The following is a 22,889-nucleotide window of genomic DNA, read 5'->3' on the forward strand; positions in this document are numbered from 1 at the left end:
GCAAATTACTGAGGGATAAAAACCTGGTGTTGGGCATCTAGTGATAAAATCTGGTGTTAATTTACAAATATTATATGCTTTATCACTTGTTTAGTGTTAAAGCACAGTGTTTCCTTTGGGTGATAAAGCACAGTGTTTCCTTTGGGTGTTAACAATCAACATCTGCGCATGTGCAGAGCATTTTAAATTTCCCAGCTCATCCTTCGGTCTCTCCATCTTTATGGATTTCCCTGCACACACAACGGTTACAAGGACAAGGTATAGTATAGTATTATTATCTTATCAACTTGTGATTTATTAATGAGCTTGTATAATGAGTAACGTAGCCGATGTGGATGACTTAACTCAGCGTTTTTTTTTTTTTTTACCTCAGTTTAAATTTAGCGCGCTTTTGATCGCCATTCAGTTTAACATAACTGAATAACCCCCACTAACACACTAAATTCGTTAATGGAGGACGAGATTTACGTAAGTGACTTAATTTCGTTGTATTAATTTTGTAATAATGTAGCAGCATTAACATTATGTGTCATTTTTTAACTCACTCGACTTGGATAGTTATTTCTTCTCATTTGGCATAGCGTTAAGTATCTTTAGGGCTTCCAACCTTTATAAGACCGTTTATATCTTTCACACCGTAACTACGAGTTAATTCTGGTGTTTTGAAATGTCATTCAAATGAGAAAGCAGACGTTAATCGGATGAATTAATTGCTCTTAATTTTTTTTTCTTGTGTGACGCCGGGGCTCGATCCCTGGCCGAGCACCCACGGATAGCACGGTCCATCATTGTCGGCGCTGCGCATACTGATCGGCCTGCAACATTTTGCAAGTACCCCAGAGTGCAGTCTGGACGATGGGGCGGGGCGACACATTGGGGCGGGGTGACACGTGTCGCTCCGCCCACATGCAATTTCATTGGTTTACAATACAACAAATCTTATTGGCGTAGACGCTTCAAGCCTGCGCATGCGCATTCCTTAATGTGCGATTTTATGAATGAACCACACGGGAATAGATTCACATATTGTTTTAAATGAAACAAAACGCAAAAACGAGCGCTTGTTGACGGTACCTCCGGCATAATTAAGGCTAATAAAGCTGTTTAACATTTGGCTTCTTCATCAGGTTCGGTGGATCGGCACAAACCCGGATTTTACGCAAATGATAATTAATTATTAACTGTAGTATTGGACACCTCGGAACACAAACGGCTAATTTTAGTTTAAAGCATGACCAATCGTTTAAACAAGATTGTTGTCCAATTGTATAAAGTGCTAAAGCGGTATAAAGTCTTTCCCTGTTAATAAAATATGTGGGGCTATGTATGTCTAATTTATAGTTTTAAAGGTCCATATTTTATTGTAGGACTAAATAGCTAAGTGTCAACGGGTTAACATGACAAATTAGATATTAAAAATCCATTTATTTATCTACCCTCGCATTGTGCATGCTATAATCTGTGTACAAACGGGATGAAAATAATTTTCACTCCTGTAAATCTGTGCAACACTACCCGAGGACTTGCAGTAAATACCAAGAATAGAAGTGATAGAAACATTTATTGCAGTACGCATTTGAGCACATAAATACCCACAAAGAAGTTACACCGCGTGGAATATATTAATAATAGATTTTCATATATTAAAATTACTTAAATCAAAATAGATTGGCACCTTAATATTTTTATTTTCTTTACGTGGGAATAAGTTTAGCTATACATATGTTAATACAATAATTTGCAATATATGTGCATATTTTAATTTCTGATATATGTTAATATATTAGTTTTCTATATATGTAAATCTTTTGAATTATATATTAATGCAGCAGTTTAATATATTTTACATAAGTGTGCCTCCATATATGTAAATATTTTCATTTTATAAACTAAATTTGTAATGAAAACGTCAAAATTTCGAAATTTTCCAGACAATGCAAAAATGTTGACCCAATGGATAAAATCAAAATTTGTCTGCAGAGAACACACGCTAAACAACAATAGTTTGTGATTTTTATTGATGTTAACAAAAAGTAAAAGTACAGAGAGCATATATAAACTTAACTGCACAAAAAATAAAATTTTGCAAATCCAGACACAAATAGACTTTAACTCAAAATACAAAGCTTTAATGTAAACTTGGATTTGCAATAGGCCAGTCTCTTTTCTTTAATAGAGGGTGTGCGCTGATGTCACTTTCCCGTTGGGACACGACCCTCAGCTGGACTGAGTGGCAAAACATCCTGGAGCAGGGCTGACTTTAATTAAGAGAAATTGCAGAAATGGGAGCAAAACAAGCTTCTTTTTTTCCTGAAATTAATTAAATGTATTTGGATTCAACAGTGATTATTACAACTCGCCAAAGAACCAGTGTTTGGCCAGGAATTGGACTTTCAGACATTTATATGTACCTGATTCCAATGCCGGGGAAATATATAAAGCAAAGCCTGTGAACACCTTATCTGCTAAACAAATACTATAAATACAGTTTAGGTACCTCTAAATCCAGATGATTATATAATCGTCATATTACGAGTTGTCAATACAGTATATGACCTAGTATATGATTTTAGCCCAAAATTTTACATATCTACCATAAAATGTTCTGATGTCTGGATTCAGGTTGTTTATGAGAATAGCAGCAATATATTTGTTTGTCTTTCTGTAGCTTTCGGAAGGTTGTACAAAGATTGCTCTGATTTATTGTTGAATGTGCAGTCAACTGTATCTATTTGTACCTAACCCTTTCCCAGATGTGTTTTGGGTGTTGCGCTGTTTTTGCAGCATTCACGCTGAACACCAATCCTGCCACTCAATGTTTTTGCCACTCAGTTGGTGTAATACAGTTACATGGCGTTTACTGGGACATCATGTGCACACTCTTATATTGGATCCTCAGTTCTACCAAACTGTTGCCTTCTCATGCCGTTCTATGGCAGCATCTGAAACAAGAAAGAAGATAAAAAATGTTGGATTAGTCAGTGGCCACTTGAGGTAGTTGTGATTAAGTAAGTTATTTGTTGCATTCTGCAAGTTTCATAGCTTAAAACATCCTCCTCATTATAAACAAAGCATTGATTTAATCCAAAAATGGATGTTGCAGGATCTGTAATTATATTAGCACGAGACTGCTTCCAGAGCAAGACATCAATAAATACTATTTTGACAAATAGAACTGATTGTCTCCTCTCCAACAATAAGCTGGGGTGTTCTGGTTCAATGTGGCTGTTGTCGTGTCATCAAGGTGGATGATGCACATTAGTGGTGGACGAGATTCCCCCCTTCCATATGTAAAGCGCTTTGAGTACCCAGTAAAGCGCTATATAAATAACTATTAAAAAAAAAATAACCCCAAACTTTTGAATTGTACTAGTGCATGTTTGAGATTTTACATACGTACCGGTATATAGGACCTCTGAGATTGGACCTGCAGTCCATCAGCATGGAAAAATCTAGAAAAATAAAAATGAACAATTTGTCAAAGTGCCAAAAAAACATTGTTTAAAATGTCAGTTTTAAAAGAAAAAAATGCATGTTTTTTTTATATATTTTTTTTAGGTTTACTAATTTAGTATTGTTCATTCAGTCTCACTGTACATATTGTTTGACATTTGGATGTCAAAGCCGTCTTAAAATGAGTAATAAGATATATATATCATTTTCATAAGAAATTTACAGATGCAAAGTGATACAGGTAAATGTTGTGAAAAAAATTATATTAACTTATTTAATTAGCTTTTCAGTTCACCGCCTGTATTTCTGTAAGGCTAAACCTTACAGTTTATGGATAGATGCTATATAAATGCTAAATGTACAGCATTATCTACTGTGTTTGTGTACAAACTGTATTCGTAGTTTAGTGGCTTTCAATAATGCACATTCATATTATTAAATGTATTAAAGCTTTCCTTTGTTGTAGAGGTTTTTTCTGTCGCTCCTGAAATCACAGAACATTTGATCCATATTTGTTTACCATGAGAGACCAGAACAGGTTTCAACTACTAGGATTTTCGCACTCTGCGAGGTCCGTTAGGTTAAATACATGTGCTTATTACTATCATCCATTGACAAATGTATCAGCAAAACCTTTACATAACTATCAAAACCTCTCATCTAAACATAAAATGTGATTAAACGTTCAAAAACAATAGTTAGCCTAAATTACCTCTTTTAAAAAATGTTAGTTCTGTTTTGCATATCTACTTCTTCAAAGACACTAACGTTACATTTCTATCAAGTAAATATAACAGAATCGTTTCAATTAAAGGTAAGAAAAGTGTCAGGAACAGTAATGTGTATTACTTGTGTGATTTTATGGACTAAACTCACCTTAAAAGCGGCGAAAACAACAGCGAGAGCCGAAGTTTTACTGCATGTTTGTCGTTTCCCCACACAGATGCAGGTAGCTCGTAGGTAGATCATTTCTAAAGACGTACATAAAGGAATGCGCATGCTCAAGCGTCTACGCCAATAAGATTCGCTATATTATAAACCAATGAAATTGGGTGTAGGCGGAGCGACACGTGTCGCCCCGCCTTAATGTGTCGCCCCGCCCCATCGTCCAGACTGCACTCTGGGGTTACTCACATTTTGCGAGTGAAATGCTCTGTGTGTTCTAGCAATCTTCTCGTTGTACTTTGATAACATACGCCGACCATTCTGTACAGTGCTCCAAAATGTCGAAAACATCGTAGGACACGCTTTTCTTCATGAACTGCTTCAGTCATATAGAAACTCAAGATCGAGTACGAGTGTGCAATGTCGTGGAATGTATACGCCAAAACTCATTTTGGCGTGCATATGATACGCTGTTTTTTGCGTGCATATGATAAGCAATTTATGGCGTATTATACATACGAACCCCCCACCGCACTACCCTAAACCTACCCAAGAGAGCGTGTCATATATACGCCATAAAGTGCGTATCATAGGCTATGCACGCCGAAATGAGTTTTGGCGTATACATTCCACGACATTGCACACTCATACTATTTGACATTTTTCGTCTTATTTTGTATTAGTTGAGCAGACATGCATTAGTGCCCTTCCATGCGCGATTTTTTCTGTACAACTTAGTTCTAGCCTTTTCTAGTTGTTGTAAATCTGTAACAGTAGTGCTTATGTTTTGAATATAACGTTTTCTTGCTATGTGTTGGTATAAAGATAACCTGAAGTAAAACACAAAGTGACCTGATTATTTTGAGTCTTTTAGTTTGCTTTCTGCTTTGGAGGATTTTTGTTTCATGGAATATTGTTTATTATTGCAGAAGGAAACCACATAAGGCCACAATCTATGTATGCCCTTGGCATTATTACTCTACAAACCTAAACGATCCTGAAAGGAAGACAGGCTATGTAAGTATCTCTGCTCGTTGATTGAAGATGTTTGAAACTTTATATCTTAGATTTTTTTAATGTGTTTGTTTTAACCAAATGTGTCTCTTTAACAGGAACGATACTATGTGTTTGGATCATTTTGAGGAGCGCTATCAACGCCAAGATCGTGGGATCGATGAATTGGGAAAGCAAGAACTGACAAAATGTAAAAATGCGTACATTGAATGCAATGTAAGTCGCTTTGGATAAAATCATCTGCCAAATGTAAATTTATTAATTTATAAAGGAATAGTATTTTTTATCAGAATGAATTACAAACCAGACAGTTTTTTAACATTAAGGTTGATTTAAGATATACAATGTTGAATTTTTGTATTTTCAATTAAAACATTACTTGAGGAATGTTTCTTTGTTTAATCTTGTTTGAAACGCAGTAGAGATTTATCATGGTAAGATGTTATAGCATTGGAGTATAACAAGAAATTGTTTTATTCAATTGTATGTGTGACTACAATGGCTTTACTGTAGCGATTCCCGGCGAAAGCAAGAACTGACAAAAATGTTTTTTTTTTGTTTTATTAAAAATGGTATTGAATGCAGTGTAAGTCGCATTGGATAAAAGTGTCTGCCAAATACATAAATGTAATGGAATTGATATATTACAATTTCAATAAATATTAAAATAAATTTGTAGTCACTTGATTTTTTGGGGGGAAAAAATAAAATAATATATATAAATTGTTTTAAATTTCATTCACAGTGCCATTTTAGTATTTAAGTATTTACATTAAATAAACATTAAATACACTGGGTGTGTGAGATTAATCACCATAAAGTGTTAAATGTACACTTATGAGTAATACATTTCTCAACACCTTGAGTGACTAAAAAGAAACACTAACACAGTGTTTGTATAACGAACACTTTCGTCAGTGTTGTTTTAACACTAGCAAAGACGGACCTGTATGTTCACCCGGAAAGTGATAATTTTAACACCCGTGGTGATAAATCTCCCAACATGTTTTTTGCTGTGTGGGCTGGTATTATCATGGACACTATTAGGGTTTGTATGTCTGTTTGTCAATAAAAACATAATAATAAAAAGAACTGCCTCCTTTTGAACACCATTAAGACTAAGGAGGTGGGAGCGAATTTTCGCAGTAAAGACACCTTTGCAGCCTTTGTACACGGAGAGGCCATTGAGGTGGTGCAGTTCGGGTGTGTACCTGGATAATAAGCTGGACTGGTCCCTAAACATGGGTGCCCTTAATAAAAAGGGGCAGAGCCGTCTCTTTTGCCTCAAGAGGCTCAAGTCCTTTGATGTCTGAAATGGAATGTTGTGTATGTTCAGTCGGCTGTGGCTATTGTCCTCTTTTATGCTGCAGTTTCCCTGGGGTGGCAATATGATAGATAAAAACAACAGGCGGCTGGAGAAGCTGGTAGAAAAAGCCAGCTCGGTGCTGGCAAGAGTAGATCATATGGGAGTGGTAGTGGAGAGATGTATGAGAAGAAAAATTGCAAATGATACTGGACAATGCCAATCATCCTCTTTAAAACATCTTGATTAACCAGAGGAGCATGTGTAGTGGCCGACTCATTTAAATGCGATATTTAGGAGATCTTTTATTCATACAGTCATTAGCAATATTTTGTATTTGTATATTAATTTGAGTTATTATTTATTCTTATGGCAAGGTGTATTTTTAAACATGCATGGTATTATGTTCTTTATTGTTCAGCACTTTTAATAGGTTGGTCTTGGTGTATTATTTATTTATTAGAATTTGGGTGTTTTCTGATTCCATTGTCTTTTGTCCGTAATTGTTTGATATTGTGTGAGGTACTGGAGATTTGATGGAGATTTGAATTTCCCTAAAGGTATGAATAAATTGAAAAGCACCAGGTTTTTTTTTTTTTTTATCTGTGGTCTATTGCATTTGTTTGTGCTACTGCTTGTAATTTGATTATTTGTACTTTTATATTGTAATTTTATATTGATTATTGTTCTTATTATATTACATTATATTGCATTACATTATATGATATTAGATTATATTACATTACATTACATTACAATGCATTATATTATATTATATTATATTATATTATATTATATTATATTATTAGTTCAAATAAAATAGGATAAAATAAAAATTAAGACTTCAAAACCAGTGTGCGTGTTTAAAATGCTGCTATACTGTATCTGGCTCTCTGGTTAACACATGATGTCAAATGTCAATTGAATGCACACTGCCATAGCAAGTTTAGATCAATCATAGCTCTTAGCTAGAACACGAGACATGATCAATTTGTGTTTGTGCTAGTAACGCAGTTATGAGACAGGACCAAGGCTGCTCTCTCCCCGTTTAGCCTACGTTCAGCCTGGGTCTTTTCACTCATCTTTTATCCATGAATTTAGGTTAAGGCCATTCAAAACTCAGAATATGATGAACACACTAAAAATATATTAATATTAAATACTAAGTCGATTCTATCGATGCCTTAAGGACACTGGTTATCCTTAAAAGACACTCTCAATTTCACTTAGGTGTTGAAAACTGCGTCATGAGATCTTCTTAGGCTTAATTTAACAGATCATTTAACAGTTTAAACTACTTAGTATTGTGAATTTCCATTTCAAGACGACTCCTGTATTCTGTAAAAACGGTGAATAATCAGTTTTAGTCAAGAACTCGTGTGTATGTGACCTCCTCTTGAGATAATTACTTTGTACTCCAACCAGTCAACATCCATGAATGCTCCAATTTTAGAAGCACTCTGCTCTTTTTGAAACATTATTCAGAGCTCTGAAACGAAGAACAAAAATGGTCGTCCCTGCTGTTTTTAGATGGGAGAATATATGACTAGGGCAAGAAAACAAGAAAACGCCCGAAATAGAACCACAAAAAGAGCAACCTTTCTATGGTCAAATAAATCATTTGTTGCATGCAAAATTTGCACTGAAACTAGGAAGAAAATTATTATTTTTGTTCAACTGCTCCTGTTAGGAAGTTTAATTTGGTCACACTCAGTCTCAGCCCAACACTGAATGAACTCTTCAGATTGTTATCCAAAACAACATGATTCATCAACTTTAAACTCTTTAGTGTTAAAATCTAAATTATGTAAATACGTACATGGAATAGCAGGATAATACAATTAAGATCCTTGACTAGAGATCTAAAGAGATGGTCATTTAGATTTCTGCGATTAGAAGCATGCACATTGCATTAGTATAAGGACACAAATCCTTAGGGTTTAGTCCAAAACCATTTACCTGAAGGTGAGAACATGTCTCTCTGTCAGTGCTTGACACAATCCCAATGCATGTAATATCTGAAAGATCACATATTGTATTCTCCAGCATTACCTTTTGCTTGGATAAAAAGCTATTTTTAAGACACATTTTTGTAGTGTTTTTGCTAGGGGAACATGAATGAATTACATTTCAAATGTAATAATATAAAATGTGTAATTTACTGTATTTAGAGCATTCATTCAGCTTGAATAAGGAGCTTTTTTTACACACATTTTTATAGTGCTTTTGCTAAAAAAAAAAAAACTATACACATACACATACATATTTTTTGGTGGGGTCATTGTTTTATAGTTTTACATTGTTTCAAAAAAATTCTAGCTGAGAATTCAGCTTCAGCATGACATGAATGAATTACATTTAATTAATTTATATAATTTTTTAAAATATTTCAAAATATTACTGTTTTTTACTGTTGTTGTTGTTGTTGTTGTTGTTGTTGTTGTTTTTCAAATCAATGATTATAAGAAACTCCTTTTAAAAACAAAAATCCTAAAAACATTAATTAATAACCTATGAGCAGAATATTATTTTTATTCAAAATCATTTTCAATCAAGCTTTACAATTATGCAAAAATCATAAAAATGTTTGAATTTGTGTGTGTATTTACATACAGTAAACATATAAACAATGCATACATGAAATGAACAGACTGCACAGCACATTATTTGAAAATGGACATTGTGACAAAAGAGCCCATAGTTAATCTGTTTCTAATGACAGGCAATATTTCACAAGGAATAAAATATAAATATAGTGACCCAGAATTCACAGTTCACACATCAACACCCTTGCAATTAAGGGCAAGAATCAAACAGACATGGCCACAGGTGTGGTGCGTTATTAGTGTCTCTGTCCACTCATACTGTATGCTCTGAACAACTGGAGCAGGACAGTAGACGAGGCTTGGGGTGGTTGCTGTATGCCCCAGATTGCTTCTTCCTGAAAGGGAGGATGTTTATCATATTCTAAAATGGGGTCAGCTGAAAATGCATGTGCTACTGAACGTGCAGCTGCAACATTTAGAATGTGACAATAATTTGGCTAAATGCTGGGCTGTTTGCAAATATATAGTGGAACTTGTTGTAGACAGACATAATCGGTTTTGATTCATAGCCTATTAAGGATTTGTTTGTATTATAAAAATTGTTCATTTTGACATTGCATTATAAAAGTGTTTTTATATTAATTATGCCATGAAGCACCTTATAATGACTTGTATGATATACATATAACCACACTTATAATACATTTAGCCTATAATAGTTATTGCTACACCTTATGAAAGTATAATGCATTAAAACAATAAACCAATTTCATATGTAACAAGGAATCTATACTATAATATATTTCACTTTTATTTACAATTACACTCACCTAAAGGATTATTAGGAACACTATACTAATACTGTGTTTGACCCCCTTTCACCTTCAGAACTGCCTTAATTCTACGTGGCATTGATTCAACAAGGTGCTGAAAGCATTCTTTAGAAATGTTGGCCCATATTGATAGGATAGCATCTTGCAGTTGATGGAGATTTGTGGGATGCACATCCAGGGCACGAAGCTCCCGCTCCAACATATCCCAAAGATGCTCTATTTGGTTAAGATCTGGTGACTGTGGCGGCCATTTTAGTACAGTGAACTCATTGTCATGTTCAAGAAACCAATTTGAAATGATTCAAGCTTTGTGACATGGTGCATTATCCTGCTGGAAGTAGCCATCAGAGGATGGGTACATGGGGTCATAAAGGGATGGACATGGTCAGAAACAATGCTCAGGTAGGTTGTGGCATTTAAACAATGCCCAATTGGCACTAAGGGGCCTAAAGTGTGCCAAGAAAACATCCCCCACACCATTACACCACCAGCAGCCTGCACAGTGGTAACAAGGCATGATGGATCCATGTTCTCATTCTGATTATGCCTACCATTACGCCTTACTCTACCATCTGAATTTCTCAACAGAAATCGAGACTCAACAGACCAGGCAACATTTTTCCAGTATTCAACTGTCCAATTTTGGTGAGTTTGTGCAAATTGTAGCCTCTTTTAACTATTTGTAGTGGAGATGAGTGGTACCAGGTGGGGTCTTCTGCTGTTGTAGCCCATCAGCCTCAAGATTGTGCGTGTTGTGGCTTCACAAATGCTTTGCTGCATACCTCAGTTGTAACGAGGGGTTATTTCAGTCAAAGTTGCTCTTCTATCAGCTTGAATCAGTCGGCCCATTCTCCTCTGACCTCTAGCATCAACAAGGCTTTTTGGCATACTGGATGTTTTTCCCTTTTCAAACCAAAATCAAAATCCAGTAACTAAGCAGATTGTGAAATACTCAGACCTGCCACAACAACCATGCCACACTCAAAATTGCTCAAAATTACCTTTCTTTCCCATACCGACATTCAGTTTTGAGTTCAGAAGATTGTCTTGACCAGGACCACAACCTTAAATGCATTGAAGCAACTGCCATGTGATTGGTTGATTAGATAATTGCATTAATGAGAAATGTAACAGGTGTTCATAATAATCCTTTAGGTGAGTGTATTTATGTAAATATAATTTTGATATATTACTTTATCATTTACTTTATACACAGTGTAGAGGTGTTGGCATGTCTTCTTTTGGTGTGTTGATTAAATAGCTGCAATACAACCCACATTTCTTCCCTAATGGTTATACTACAAAACATTTGTCATAATCAGAACAAAGTATCGATTGAGAATCTAACTTTACTCATTGTCAGACAGTACTGAAGTATAAATACATGATCACACCCACTCTCATAATAACACATGCTGGTTCTCGCCTGCTGCGGTCCATAATTATTGACAGGTTTGATGTGCCCAGTGAGTGGAAAGTATGGGAGAATTGGAGTTGCACAGTGTGTGTGTGTGACTAACACCCACCCTCAGGCCCATCGCTCTGTAATGGAAAGATTAAAAGCAGAGCACCAACCCAAAAAACACCATCCTCTATCTCTCTCTCTCTCTCTCTCTCTCTCTCTCTCTCTCTCTCTCTCTCTCTCTCTCTCTCTCTCTCTCTCTCTCTCTCTCTCTCTCTCTCTCTCTCTCTCTCTCTCTCTCTCTCTCTTTCTCTCTTTCTCTGTTTCTGTCTAGCTCCTAGCTCACACTCTCTCCCGCCCTTATACTATAGTCCCCTCCCTCTCTCATGTTAAATAGATTACAGAGGATTCAAAGACTTGTATTTAAAGACTTCGACAAAAAGCTGCGCATGCATATTTTTGGGCCGGCTTAGAGCAATTGCACCCACACTTGTGAGCACCTAACTGGAGGAATCCAATTTCAACCTACCACAAAGCCAAGCCAAGCCTATCAGTCTGGACCTCACACTGCCTTCAAGGAGAGAGTTCCTGAGAAGCTCAACATCAGCAGAAACAGCAGCCCCAGCTGGATCCTCTTACGCCGGCTGCACCCTGCTCCGCTTTTTCTTTCCAGGAGACAGGAGCCTCACAGAGAGCTCCACAAACCAGCTCCCAAGCTGTCTCTTCGGCTGCTTCCCGCAATTCTTATGGACAATGAGGAGGATGATGATGGGAACTTTACCAAGTGGATGAGCAGTTACTGGGGGCACGGGGAGGAGCACGCCAAAGAAAGGAAGAGGAGCTTCAGGACGCCATCCCGCTACAAAGCTGACCGCCGTGCCTCTTTGCCCTGCATGGTAAGGTAGTGATGATCACACAAGTGGAATGATGTTAGGGGAATGGGAATGATCAGAAATACAACATTTAAATGTATGTTACAATAATCAAAACCAAGATTATATTATAGTTTAAGGGGTTTCCTGGTATAAATGGATTGTCAACATTAAATTCTGATTAGACATGTTCAGAGACATTGGAACATGAGCAACATTTTTGGATAATGAATTATATCTCTTGGCAGAAATGTTGTATTTAATTTAACTTAATTTATAATTATAATATCCACCTTATTTTGCAACGTGTAAATTTAGCTGCTTATTTGTTGCAAGGGTTTTTTTAGGTTTACTTACTCCTGAATGTTTAGAGAAGGTGGTTTTATTTTATTTTATTTTTATTTATTTATTATTTTATTTTATTTTTAACAGTTCAACTTTGAACAAACTTTGCATGTTACTACAATCAAATATTTTTTTTATAATGACAGAGTGTAGTACATTGTGAAAACTTATTGCACTACAAACCAGCGTGTTTGTAATTATGACAATATAATAATTATTTGAATTATTTGTTTAAAGTAACTAAAAAATTAATGAGACTGGAAGCTAGACACATTCAATTTACACATGGCCATGCCTGCTCTTACGTTAAAAACAAGGTGTATAATATAATATAATATAATATAATATAATATAATATAATATAATATAATATAATATAATATAATATAATATAATATAATATAATATAATATAATATAATATAATATAATATAATATAATATAATATAATATAATATAATATAAATGTAAATGATCATATACATATTTTATTATTATAAATGTATAGTATAAAAATAATACAAATGTAACACAAATGTAATATTACTTAAAATAATTAATTGTATTAAAAATATGTTTTTATAATTTAAAACTTATATTGTTTAGAATTATTATAAATACATTCAACTGTTTATTAAGCACTGCTGTATTTTATCATAGTGCTGTTGCTTCCGGTCTAGAAGTGCATTGGTGGTCTGTTGTTGTGTGTATGGCTTATAACAGGATTTGTGCTGTGTTTGACACACAGACTCAAATGATCTTGAAAATAAAGCTGGGCAAAATATTGTTTAATGTGTTTTGGAAGAGAACCTCTGTGAAAACAGGAAAGTATGCTCTGATTAGAGGTGGTGACCCGGCAGAAATCTCTTCCCACACAAATCAGTGCGTTTCATCACACGCTCTTTCTCACGCCTCATAGCCCCCTTGTGTAAACAATGTACAGCGGGAGAGAAGATTATTAAAAAATATGTGATGGTTGCCTGGATTACTGCTCGATTAAAATAAAAAATGACAGCAAAGTATTTTATAAATGCTTTTGTTGGTGAGCCATAGATTTAAACCAGAACTGATTATTTAAGTTGATGCTTTTCTAACTGCATGCATAAATGAAATATCACAATTTACATAAACAGCAAAATAAATTTTCAAAATAAATAGTTTGCATGGTTTGTCATTTCATAAATTTCATCTAACTTTTAGAATTTCCGTCCAAACCAAGACATTACTTTGATTTACATCTGGATAAATGTTATTGTGATTTTAAATGTAATGGTTTCAGCCCATGTGCATGCAAAATGTGTATATGTTAACCTTCTGCATATTGTCTAATAATTGATTACATTTAGTAAATGTATAAGTTCCCCGATCAGGCATAACATTATGACATATATATTGTGTTTGTGCCCGTTGTGCTGCCAAAACAGCCCTGATCCGTCAATGCATGGACTCCACTAGACCCCTGATGGTGTGCTGGCACCAAGATGTTAGCAGCAGAACCTTTAAGTCATGTAAGTTGCTAGTTGGGGCCTCCATGGATCGGATTTGTTTGTTCAGCATATCTCACAGATGCTCAACTTGAGACCTGGGGAAATTGGAGGCCAAGTCAACTCGTTGTTGTGCTCCTGAAACCATTTCTGAACCATTTTTGCTCACATGGCCGCTGTTGGCGCTTTCGGCGGTAGTCAGGAGTCCACATGAGCACTCTAAATGGTCTGCTGTCGCAGCTCCATACGCAAAAAATTGCAATGCAGTGTGTATTCTGACACCTTACTATCAGAACCAGCATTAACTTCTAGAGCAATTTGAGCTACAGCAGTTCATCTGTTTGATTTGACCTCCTGGGCCAGCCTTCAATCCCCACGTGCATCAATGAGCCTTGGCCACTCATGACCCTATCGTCGGTTCACCAATGTTCCATCCTTAGACCACTTTTGATAGATACTGACGACTGAAGACCGGGAACACCCCACAAGACCTGCAGTTTTGGAGATACTCTGTCAAACTTGCTCAAATCCTTACGCTTGCCAATTTTTCCTGATTCTGACACATCAAGTTTGAGGACAAAATGTTCACTTGCTGTCTAATGTATCCCACCTACTAACAGCTGCCATGAAGAGATAATCACTGTTATTCACTTTACCTGTCATAATATTATGCCTGATCAGTGTATATAATATATATATAATTGATTACATTTAGAATATAAAAACTAAAGAGCAGCTTTATATATATATATATATATATATATATATATATATATATATATATATATATATATATATATATATATATATATATATATATATATATATATATATATATAGTTATTAAAAACCTTATGTAAGTGTAGCTTTTTTATTATCTTTACAAGTCACCGTATCCGTGTGTTGTTGTTAAAATGATCACACTATTCATCGGATCTGAATGTGATCAATATAAAAAGGCCACAGAGTGCTATTCCAAAAGTTTTAGCATGATTTCATATGCACGGAATGGCAAACATATACTGAGCCATTTTGCTCCAGAGTCCTCCTAGAAATTATTTGTGGTACATACAGTCTTAAAAATAAAGGTTCTTAAAGGGTTAGTTCACCCAAAAATTAAATGTTTGTCATTAATGACTCACCCTAATGTCGTTCCACACCCGTAAGACCTCAGTTCATCTTCGGAACACCGTTTAAGATATTTTATATTTAGTCCGACATTGAATCTAAGTGTATGCACACTATACTGTCCATGTCCAGAAAGGGAATAAAAACATCATCAAAGTAGTCCATATGTGACATCAGTTGGTAAATTAGAATCTCTTGAAGCATCGAAAATACATTTTGGTCCAAAAATAGCAAAAACTATGACAATATTCAGCATTGTCTTCTCTTCCATATTTGTTTTCAAACGTCAAATGAAGATTCAAACGGTAATGAATCAGCAGATTGATACATGATTTGGATCGTGCCAAACTGCTGATATCATGTGACACTGACGATCTGAATCATGAATCAATACGCTGATTCATAACCGTTTGAATCTTTATTTGAGGTTTGAAAACCAGCAGTTTTTTTTATTTTTTACTTGCGTTCATCCAAATTGGAACTGTACTTTTAGGTCAGGAAATTAGTTTTGGCAATGAATACATGCTCTGTTTGTGTTGGAAAAAATAATGTCGCTATCTGTAAACAGTGTACGTGTTATTTAGCCTAAGAAACAGTGTTGAATGGCAGTAAACACAGTTAAAGCTACTATGATTAGCTTGACTTCAAGCGAAATGCTTACACAAGTCATTATGAGCGCTGCTTAAGAATCATTAACCTATATTTGATCCTTGTCATGGCAGAGCTTACAGACTATAATATCTATTCACTGCAATTATCAGCAAAATGTTTATATTGAGCTTTAAATACTAACCTCATCATTCATTCGCAATAAGAAATTGCTTACCCAATGATGCCATTCAGCTAATTATCAAATATGCACCACTTCAAAATGTACAATCAAACAATAATCATTTATGAAATCATTTCATTTAGCTTTTAAAGATTCTGATTATTTGAATGTGTAGCTTATCACTTTCTATGACTTGGTCTTTCTCCCTATCTCTCTGTTTTGTTTTCTGTACTAAAAAGTCTCAGCTTGAAGCCATGAAGGTGAACCATGTCCATGCTATGACCCCTGCCCATGTCCACTCAAAGAGCCGCGAGGAGAAGGAGGTGCACTCTCACCCTCGTGCCCGGCGTGTGTCTTCAGACGAAAACAGCAGAACCAAAATGGGAGGACCTGAATGTCACATCCCCACCATTCCAGAGCTCTCCGAGAGTTTAGAGAAGAGGCTGCGTTTCCACAACCAGAAGGTGATATCACTGGTGGGTGAGAGACCAGATTTTACGTCACATACAATGGACCAAATTATTTTTAAAACTGTCAAACTTTTGAATATGTCATACCCCCCAAAACAAGGTCCAAACCACAAAGGCTGATATAAAAAAAAAATTCTTCAGAAACACTTTGTTATAGCCTACTGGTTGAAACCCTCTTCACATCCTGATAGCAATAAATAATAGAAGTGGTCTAAATATTAAAAATACATGCATATTTTCTGTAAAAGGATTTTTTTTTTTATCCAGTCATTGCATTTGGTTAGAATCAATGTAATAGAGCGATGAGTGTATGTGGTGCACTTTGTTGGGCTTAAGCATTGAACATGCTGATTGGTAGTGTTCAGGCAGCATTTCGATTAGTCGTCTCCACACAGCATTTTATTTCAACCAACATTTTAAAAGGTATTCGTATATCAACAAAGAAGTTTTAAAAATACAACTGATGGACCGACAAAGAGGTTCAGGCTTTATTAAGTTTATATGCAGAGGACGAAATCCAGTGGAAACTGGAAAGTCGTGCACACTTAAAGTTCCTTCTGAACCAAAGTAGCCTGACGTGACATTTTACTCTTTCTAAGGCAACACTATCAACGCCGAAATGAATCTGCAGCAGTTGTTTATGTTCGTTGCTATTGTAATGTTATGTGCTTTTATGTAATTTAACACCATCTCTCGTGCTGCTTTGCGGTCGCGAGGGTGGACCACTTGAAGGCGCCTGCAACCTTAGCAAAAAAAAAAAAGCAAAAAAAAAAGGGTAGCATCTGTTAACACTGGTACACATGTAGGAAATTATACTTTTTTTAATAGATGTCAATGGATGAGAGACAAAAATGAATAAACTGCTTTTGTGAGGAAATAGCTGATCATTTAATGAATCAACAGCCCATAAGCTTATCTTCAACACGTTCATTTTCATTTTGTATTGATCTATTTTTAGAGTTTACACTGAAAAGAATCCTGTTTTATAAGAGAAGTCACAGACAATTGCGTGACAGGTAGGATTTAGTTTACGGCACTTCTCATTCATTTCTGTTGTATCCGCACACAGTGGCTGGAATTCTGGGACTGGAATTCCATGACGTCAAGGCTGTAATTTCATTGGTTATCAAGGCAGACGTGATCGAATTTCTCCAGTTGTGGAGATCTCTGGTGGGATCTTATGTTTTTACAGCTAGCTTTTGCTATTGCTGCTAGCCTCTTTGAAATTGCCTACCCTGCTCAGATTACATTTTTTCTTAAGTTTTAATGGAACTACTTACCGTCAACAGAATGACTGATTCGTCTCTGATGGTGATCACAAAGACTCCTCTAAACCATTACATTCACTCATGTATAAATGCAGTGCTGAAGCACAAAATAACTACTTCTTGTGACATGCCTTTTTTTAAGGGCAAAAAAAAAATTACGTAGTGTAGCAACAAAACAACGACATGCAGCTTTCAACTCTACTCTTCAAAAGAAAATCGAAATAATCGCATTCAATTAATCAAAAGTGACAGGCACACATTTATAGTCTTACAAAAGATTTATATCTCAAATAAATGCTATTCTTTTGAACTTTCTATTCAAAGAATCCTGATAAAATAAAGTACAAAAACCTTTAAGCAGCAAAACTGTTTTCAACATAAGAAAAAATGTTTCTTGAGCAAATTATAAGGATCTCTGTAGGATCATGTGACCCTGATGAATGAGAGTGTTATGCCTGTTGAAAATTCAGCCATCAAAGAAATTGTAAAATCTATTCAGAGATAAAAAAATAAAATCTCATGGTAACAATATTTTACAATATAACACTTTATACTGCGTTTTTGATTTAAAAAAATTGCAGCCTTGGTGAGCATAAAAGAAAAATCTTACCAACACTAAACTTTTGAACGATATACATGCTGCAATATACAGAAGAAAAAGTCAGATGCAAAAGGCTGACATTTTTCTTTAAAGGGATAGTTCACTTTAAAATGAAAATTCTGTCATCCTTTACTCACCCTCAAGTTGTTTCAAACCTGTATGAATTTCTTTCTTCAGCTGAACACAAGGGAATATATTTTGAAGAATGTCAGTAACCAAACAGTTAACTGGAGCCATTGACTTCCATAGTATTTTTTTTTTCCTACTATGAAAGTCAATGGCTCCAGGTAACTGTTTGGTTACTGACATTCTTCAAAAAATCTTCCCTTGTGTTCAGCTGAAGAAAGAAATTCATACAGGTTTGAAACAACTTGAGGAAGGATACGTGAGTAAAGGATGACAGAATTTTCATTTTAAAGTGAACTATTCCTTTAAAATAAGCATTTCTGTCAGGCTTCCATTTCTGGTAAGTACCGGTACTTCTGAATGGGTTGAGGCTGGGATTTAATTGCTTTGAAGTGAAAGTATTTTATGAACGTATATAATATTATTATTATATTATTTGTATATAATATTATTTGTATATACATACAAATATATGTATGTATGTATGTATGTATGTATGTATGTATATGTATGTATGTATAATATATATATGTATGTATATATAATATATATACGTTCATAAAATACTATATACATATATATATATATATATATATATATATATATATATATATATATATATATATATATATATATATATATATATATATATATATATATATATATATATATGTATGCAGAGAGCATTCACTCACTAGTGAAAGTGGCTTTTGGAGGCTTTTGCATCTGAACTCTTCATATACTGCATTAGACAAAGTGCATCAATGCCCTATAATAATTATATTTTTAGATAATTGTGTCTGCTTTATTTGTAGGGCAATGCAAATAGCATATGTCTTATTTGCAATGAAGAACTTCGGAATGGACGTGGTGGCATCCAAGAACTTAAATGCAGTCATCATTTTCATAAAGAGGTAAACACTTCCTGCATCAGTTCTCTCCTCTGTTGCCTGTTAAAAGTGGTGAATCCTTCTAATCAACCCATAACGCTTGATCATTATCTTGCATGTGTTCCCTCCTGCAGGTGGGGTTCAAAGTGTAACTGAGTCCAGACACCCCATTTTAATTGAAGCAGTGTTTTAATTAATAGTTTACGTGTGACACCAAATGAAAGATTTTAATATTGGTTATTTTAGTCAGCCATCAATTGTGCAAGTTCTCCGACTTAAAAAGATAAGAGATGCCGAGATGAGAATGAGAAAAAATAATTCTATGGGGTTGAGATGGAGACTGGCTAGGCAACTCCAGGACCTTGAAATGCTTCTTACGAAGTCACTCCTTTACTGCCCGGGTGGTGTGTTTGAGATCATTGTCATGTTGAAAGACCCAGACACATTTCATCTTTAATGCTCTTGCTGATGGAAATAATGTTTTACTCAAAAGTCACACAATACATGGCCCCATTCATCATTTCCTTCACTCTAAAAAATGCTAGGTTAAAAACAACCCAAGTTGGAATGAAAATGGACAAACCCAGAAATTGTGTTGTTTGAATGGGTCCTTTCACTGGGTTCCCAATTTCTGGGTTTGTCCATTTCCCCCCCAACTTGGGTTGTTTTTAACCCAGCATTTTTTAGAGTGTTTACACAGATCAGTCGTCTTGGTCGCTTTGCAGAAAAACAGCCCTAAAGCATAATGTTTCCACCCCCATGATTTACAGCATGGTGCAACTCAGCAGTCTTTTTCCTCTAAACACGACAAGTTGAGATTTTACCAAAAAGTTCTACTTTGGTTTCATCTGACCATATGACCACTCCCAATCCTCTTCTGGATCATCCAAATGCTCTCTAGCAAACTTCAGACTGGCCCAGACATGTACTGTCTTAAGCAGGGGTACACGTCTGGCACTGCAGGATTTGAGTCCCTGGCAACATAATGTGTTACTGATGGTAGCCTTTGTTACTTTGGTCCCAGCTCTCTGCAGGTCATTCACTAGTTCCCCCCGTGTGGTTCTAGGATTTTTGCTCACTGTTCATGTGATAATTTTGACCCAACAAGGTGTGATCTTGCGTGAAGCCCCATATCGAGGGAGATTATCAGTGGTCTTGTACAGGTCCTTCTAAAAAAAATTAGCATATTGTGATAAAGTTCATTATTTTCCATAATGTAATGATAAAAATTATACTTTCATATATTTTAGATTCATTGCACACCAACTGAAATATTTCAGGTCTTTTATTGTTTTAATACTGATAATTTTAGCATACAGCTCATGAAAACCCAAAATTCCTATCTCTAAAAATTAGCATATTTCATCCGACCAATAAAAGAAAAGTGTTTACAAAAAAGTCAGCCTTCAAATAATTATGTTCAGTTATGCACTCAATACTTGGTCGGGAATCCTTTTGCAGAAATGACTGCTTCAATGCGGCGTGGCATGAAGGTGACCAGCCTGTGGCACTGCTGAGGTGTCCTGGAGGCCCAGGATGCTTCGATAGCGGCCTTAAGCTCATCCAGAGTGTTGGGTCTGCGTCTCTCAACTTTCTCTTCACAATATCCCACAGATTCTCTATGGGGTTCAGGTCAGGAGAGTTGGCAGGCCAATTGAGCACAGTAATACCATGGTCAGTAAACCATTTACCAGTGGTTTTGGCACTGTGAGCAGGTGCCAGGTCATGCTGAAAAACAAAATCTTCATCTCAATAAAGCTTTTCAGCAGATGGAAGCATGAAGTGCTTCAAAATCTCCTGATAGCTAGCTGCGCTGACCCTGCCCTTGATAAAACACAGTGGACCAACACCAGCCGCTGACAAGGCACCCCAGACCATCACTGACTGTGGGTACTTGCTTGACACTGGACTTCAGGCACTGGACTGGACTTCAGGCATTTTGGCATTTCCTTCTCCCCAGTCTTCCTCCAGACTCTGGCACCTTGAAATTTCTTTCTGTGTCTTACCCTCTCGCTTGAGGGTGTCAATGATGGCCTTCTGGCCAGGGTCGGGTCGGCAGTCTTACCCATGATTGCGGTTTTGAGTAATGAACCAGGCTGGGAGTTTTTAAAAGCCTCAGGAATCTTTTGCAGGTGTTTAGAGTTAATTAATTGATTCAGATGATTAGGTTAATAGCTCGTTTCGAGAACCTTTTCATGATATGCTAATTTTTTGAGATAGGAATTTTGGGTTTTCATGAGCTGTATGCCAAAATCTTCAGTATTAAAACAATAAAAGACCTAAAATATTTCAGTTGGTGTGCAATGAATCTTAAATATATGAAAGTTTAATTTTTATTATTACATTATGGAAAATAATGAACTTTATCACAATATGCTAATTTTTTGAGGAGGACCTGTATGTCTTCCATTTTCTAATAATTGCTCCCACAGTTGATTTCTTCAAACCAAGCTGCTTACCTGCAGATTCAGTCTTCCCAGCCTGGTGCAGGTCTACAATTTTGTTTCTGGTGTCCTTTGACAGCTCTTTGGTCTTGGCCATAGTGGAGTTTGGAGCCTGACTGTTTGAGATTGTGGACAGGTGTCTTTTATACTAATAATAATGAGTTCAAACAAGTGCCATTAATAGAGGTAACGAGTGGAGGACAGAGCAGCCTCTTAAAGAAGTTGTTACAGGTCTGTGAGAGCCAGAAATCTTGCTTTTTTGTTGGTGACCAAATACTTATTTTCCACCATAATTTGCAAATAAATTCTTTAAAAATGAGAAAATGTGATTCGCTGGATTTTTTTTCTCATTCTGTCTGTCATAGTTTTACCTATGATGAAAATTACAGGCCCTTCTCATCTTTTTAAGTGGGAGAACTTGCATAATTGGTGGCTGACTAAATACTTTTTAGACCCACTGTACATGCAGTTTGTCTGGTTATTTGCTGTTCTTGTGCCAGCGGTAACATTGAATATATCTGGTTATAGATTGTGCAGGCAAAATGGCCAGAGCACCGTACACGTCCACGAAGTGGGAGTTCTGCACCTGCATGTGAACGAGGGAAGGAGACACCGTTCTGCCCTGGACAAGAAGAATATTGCTTACCCCGTCGTCAACTCTCTTTACGTAGACAGCGTTGATTGTTTCCAGTGTAATATACCATGTGTACCAATAGCTGTTCAATTGAACAGTACTCACTCAGTGTATTTTCAACAATCACATTAATTTGAAATTGTCCATTTTAGTTTGTGTGTATTTCTTTTTGCTTAAAAAATGAACATGATCTCTTGTTTACAGTAAATGTTGTCTTTCCCCCCTTTTTAAAATCAGCAAAGAATTAGATACCAGTATTTTTTTATTTTTTTAGTATTGTTTTGGTTTTTGTTTTGTTTTGTTTTTTCATTTACATTTTATAAATTATCTTAAGTATATTTTTTGTCACTGTTCTTTGGTAAGAATGATATGAACCATAATATGGTTATGTGTTTTAGTGAACTTTCCAATTTTGTTTT

At 35.6% G+C, this 22,889-nt stretch overlaps 1 protein-coding gene and 2 long non-coding RNA genes across 3 annotated transcripts; 2 read left to right on the forward strand and 1 right to left on the reverse strand.

Moving 5' to 3' along the window:
* Positions 1–29: 29 nt before the first annotated feature.
* LOC137093617 (uncharacterized) lies at positions 30–5,960 on the forward strand. The gene is made up of 3 exons (XR_010908530.1): positions 30–258; positions 5,268–5,355; positions 5,451–5,960. It is a non-coding gene; the product is annotated as an uncharacterized lncRNA (long non-coding RNA).
* On the reverse strand, positions 2,818–4,486 carry LOC137093616 (uncharacterized). Its single transcript, XR_010908529.1, has 3 exons — positions 4,330–4,486; positions 3,401–3,452; positions 2,818–2,942 (listed from the first exon to the last, which is right to left on the reverse strand). It is a non-coding gene; the product is annotated as an uncharacterized lncRNA (long non-coding RNA).
* Positions 5,961–11,853: 5,893 nt separating the features above from the next.
* lnp1 (leukemia NUP98 fusion partner 1) lies at positions 11,854–22,614 on the forward strand. The gene is made up of 4 exons (XM_067458445.1): positions 11,854–12,332; positions 16,277–16,513; positions 19,318–19,416; positions 22,365–22,614. The coding sequence occupies exons 1-4, from the start codon at positions 12,183–12,185 to the stop codon at positions 22,515–22,517; spliced, it is 639 nt and encodes a 212-aa protein (XP_067314546.1). The 5' UTR covers positions 11,854–12,182; the 3' UTR covers positions 22,518–22,614.
* Positions 22,615–22,889: the final 275 nt, after the last annotated feature.

The sequence above is a fragment of the Pseudorasbora parva genome, chromosome 12 (genome assembly GCF_024679245.1).
Source record: "Pseudorasbora parva isolate DD20220531a chromosome 12, ASM2467924v1, whole genome shotgun sequence".
NCBI classification, from domain to species: Eukaryota; Metazoa; Chordata; class Actinopteri; order Cypriniformes; family Gobionidae; genus Pseudorasbora; species Pseudorasbora parva.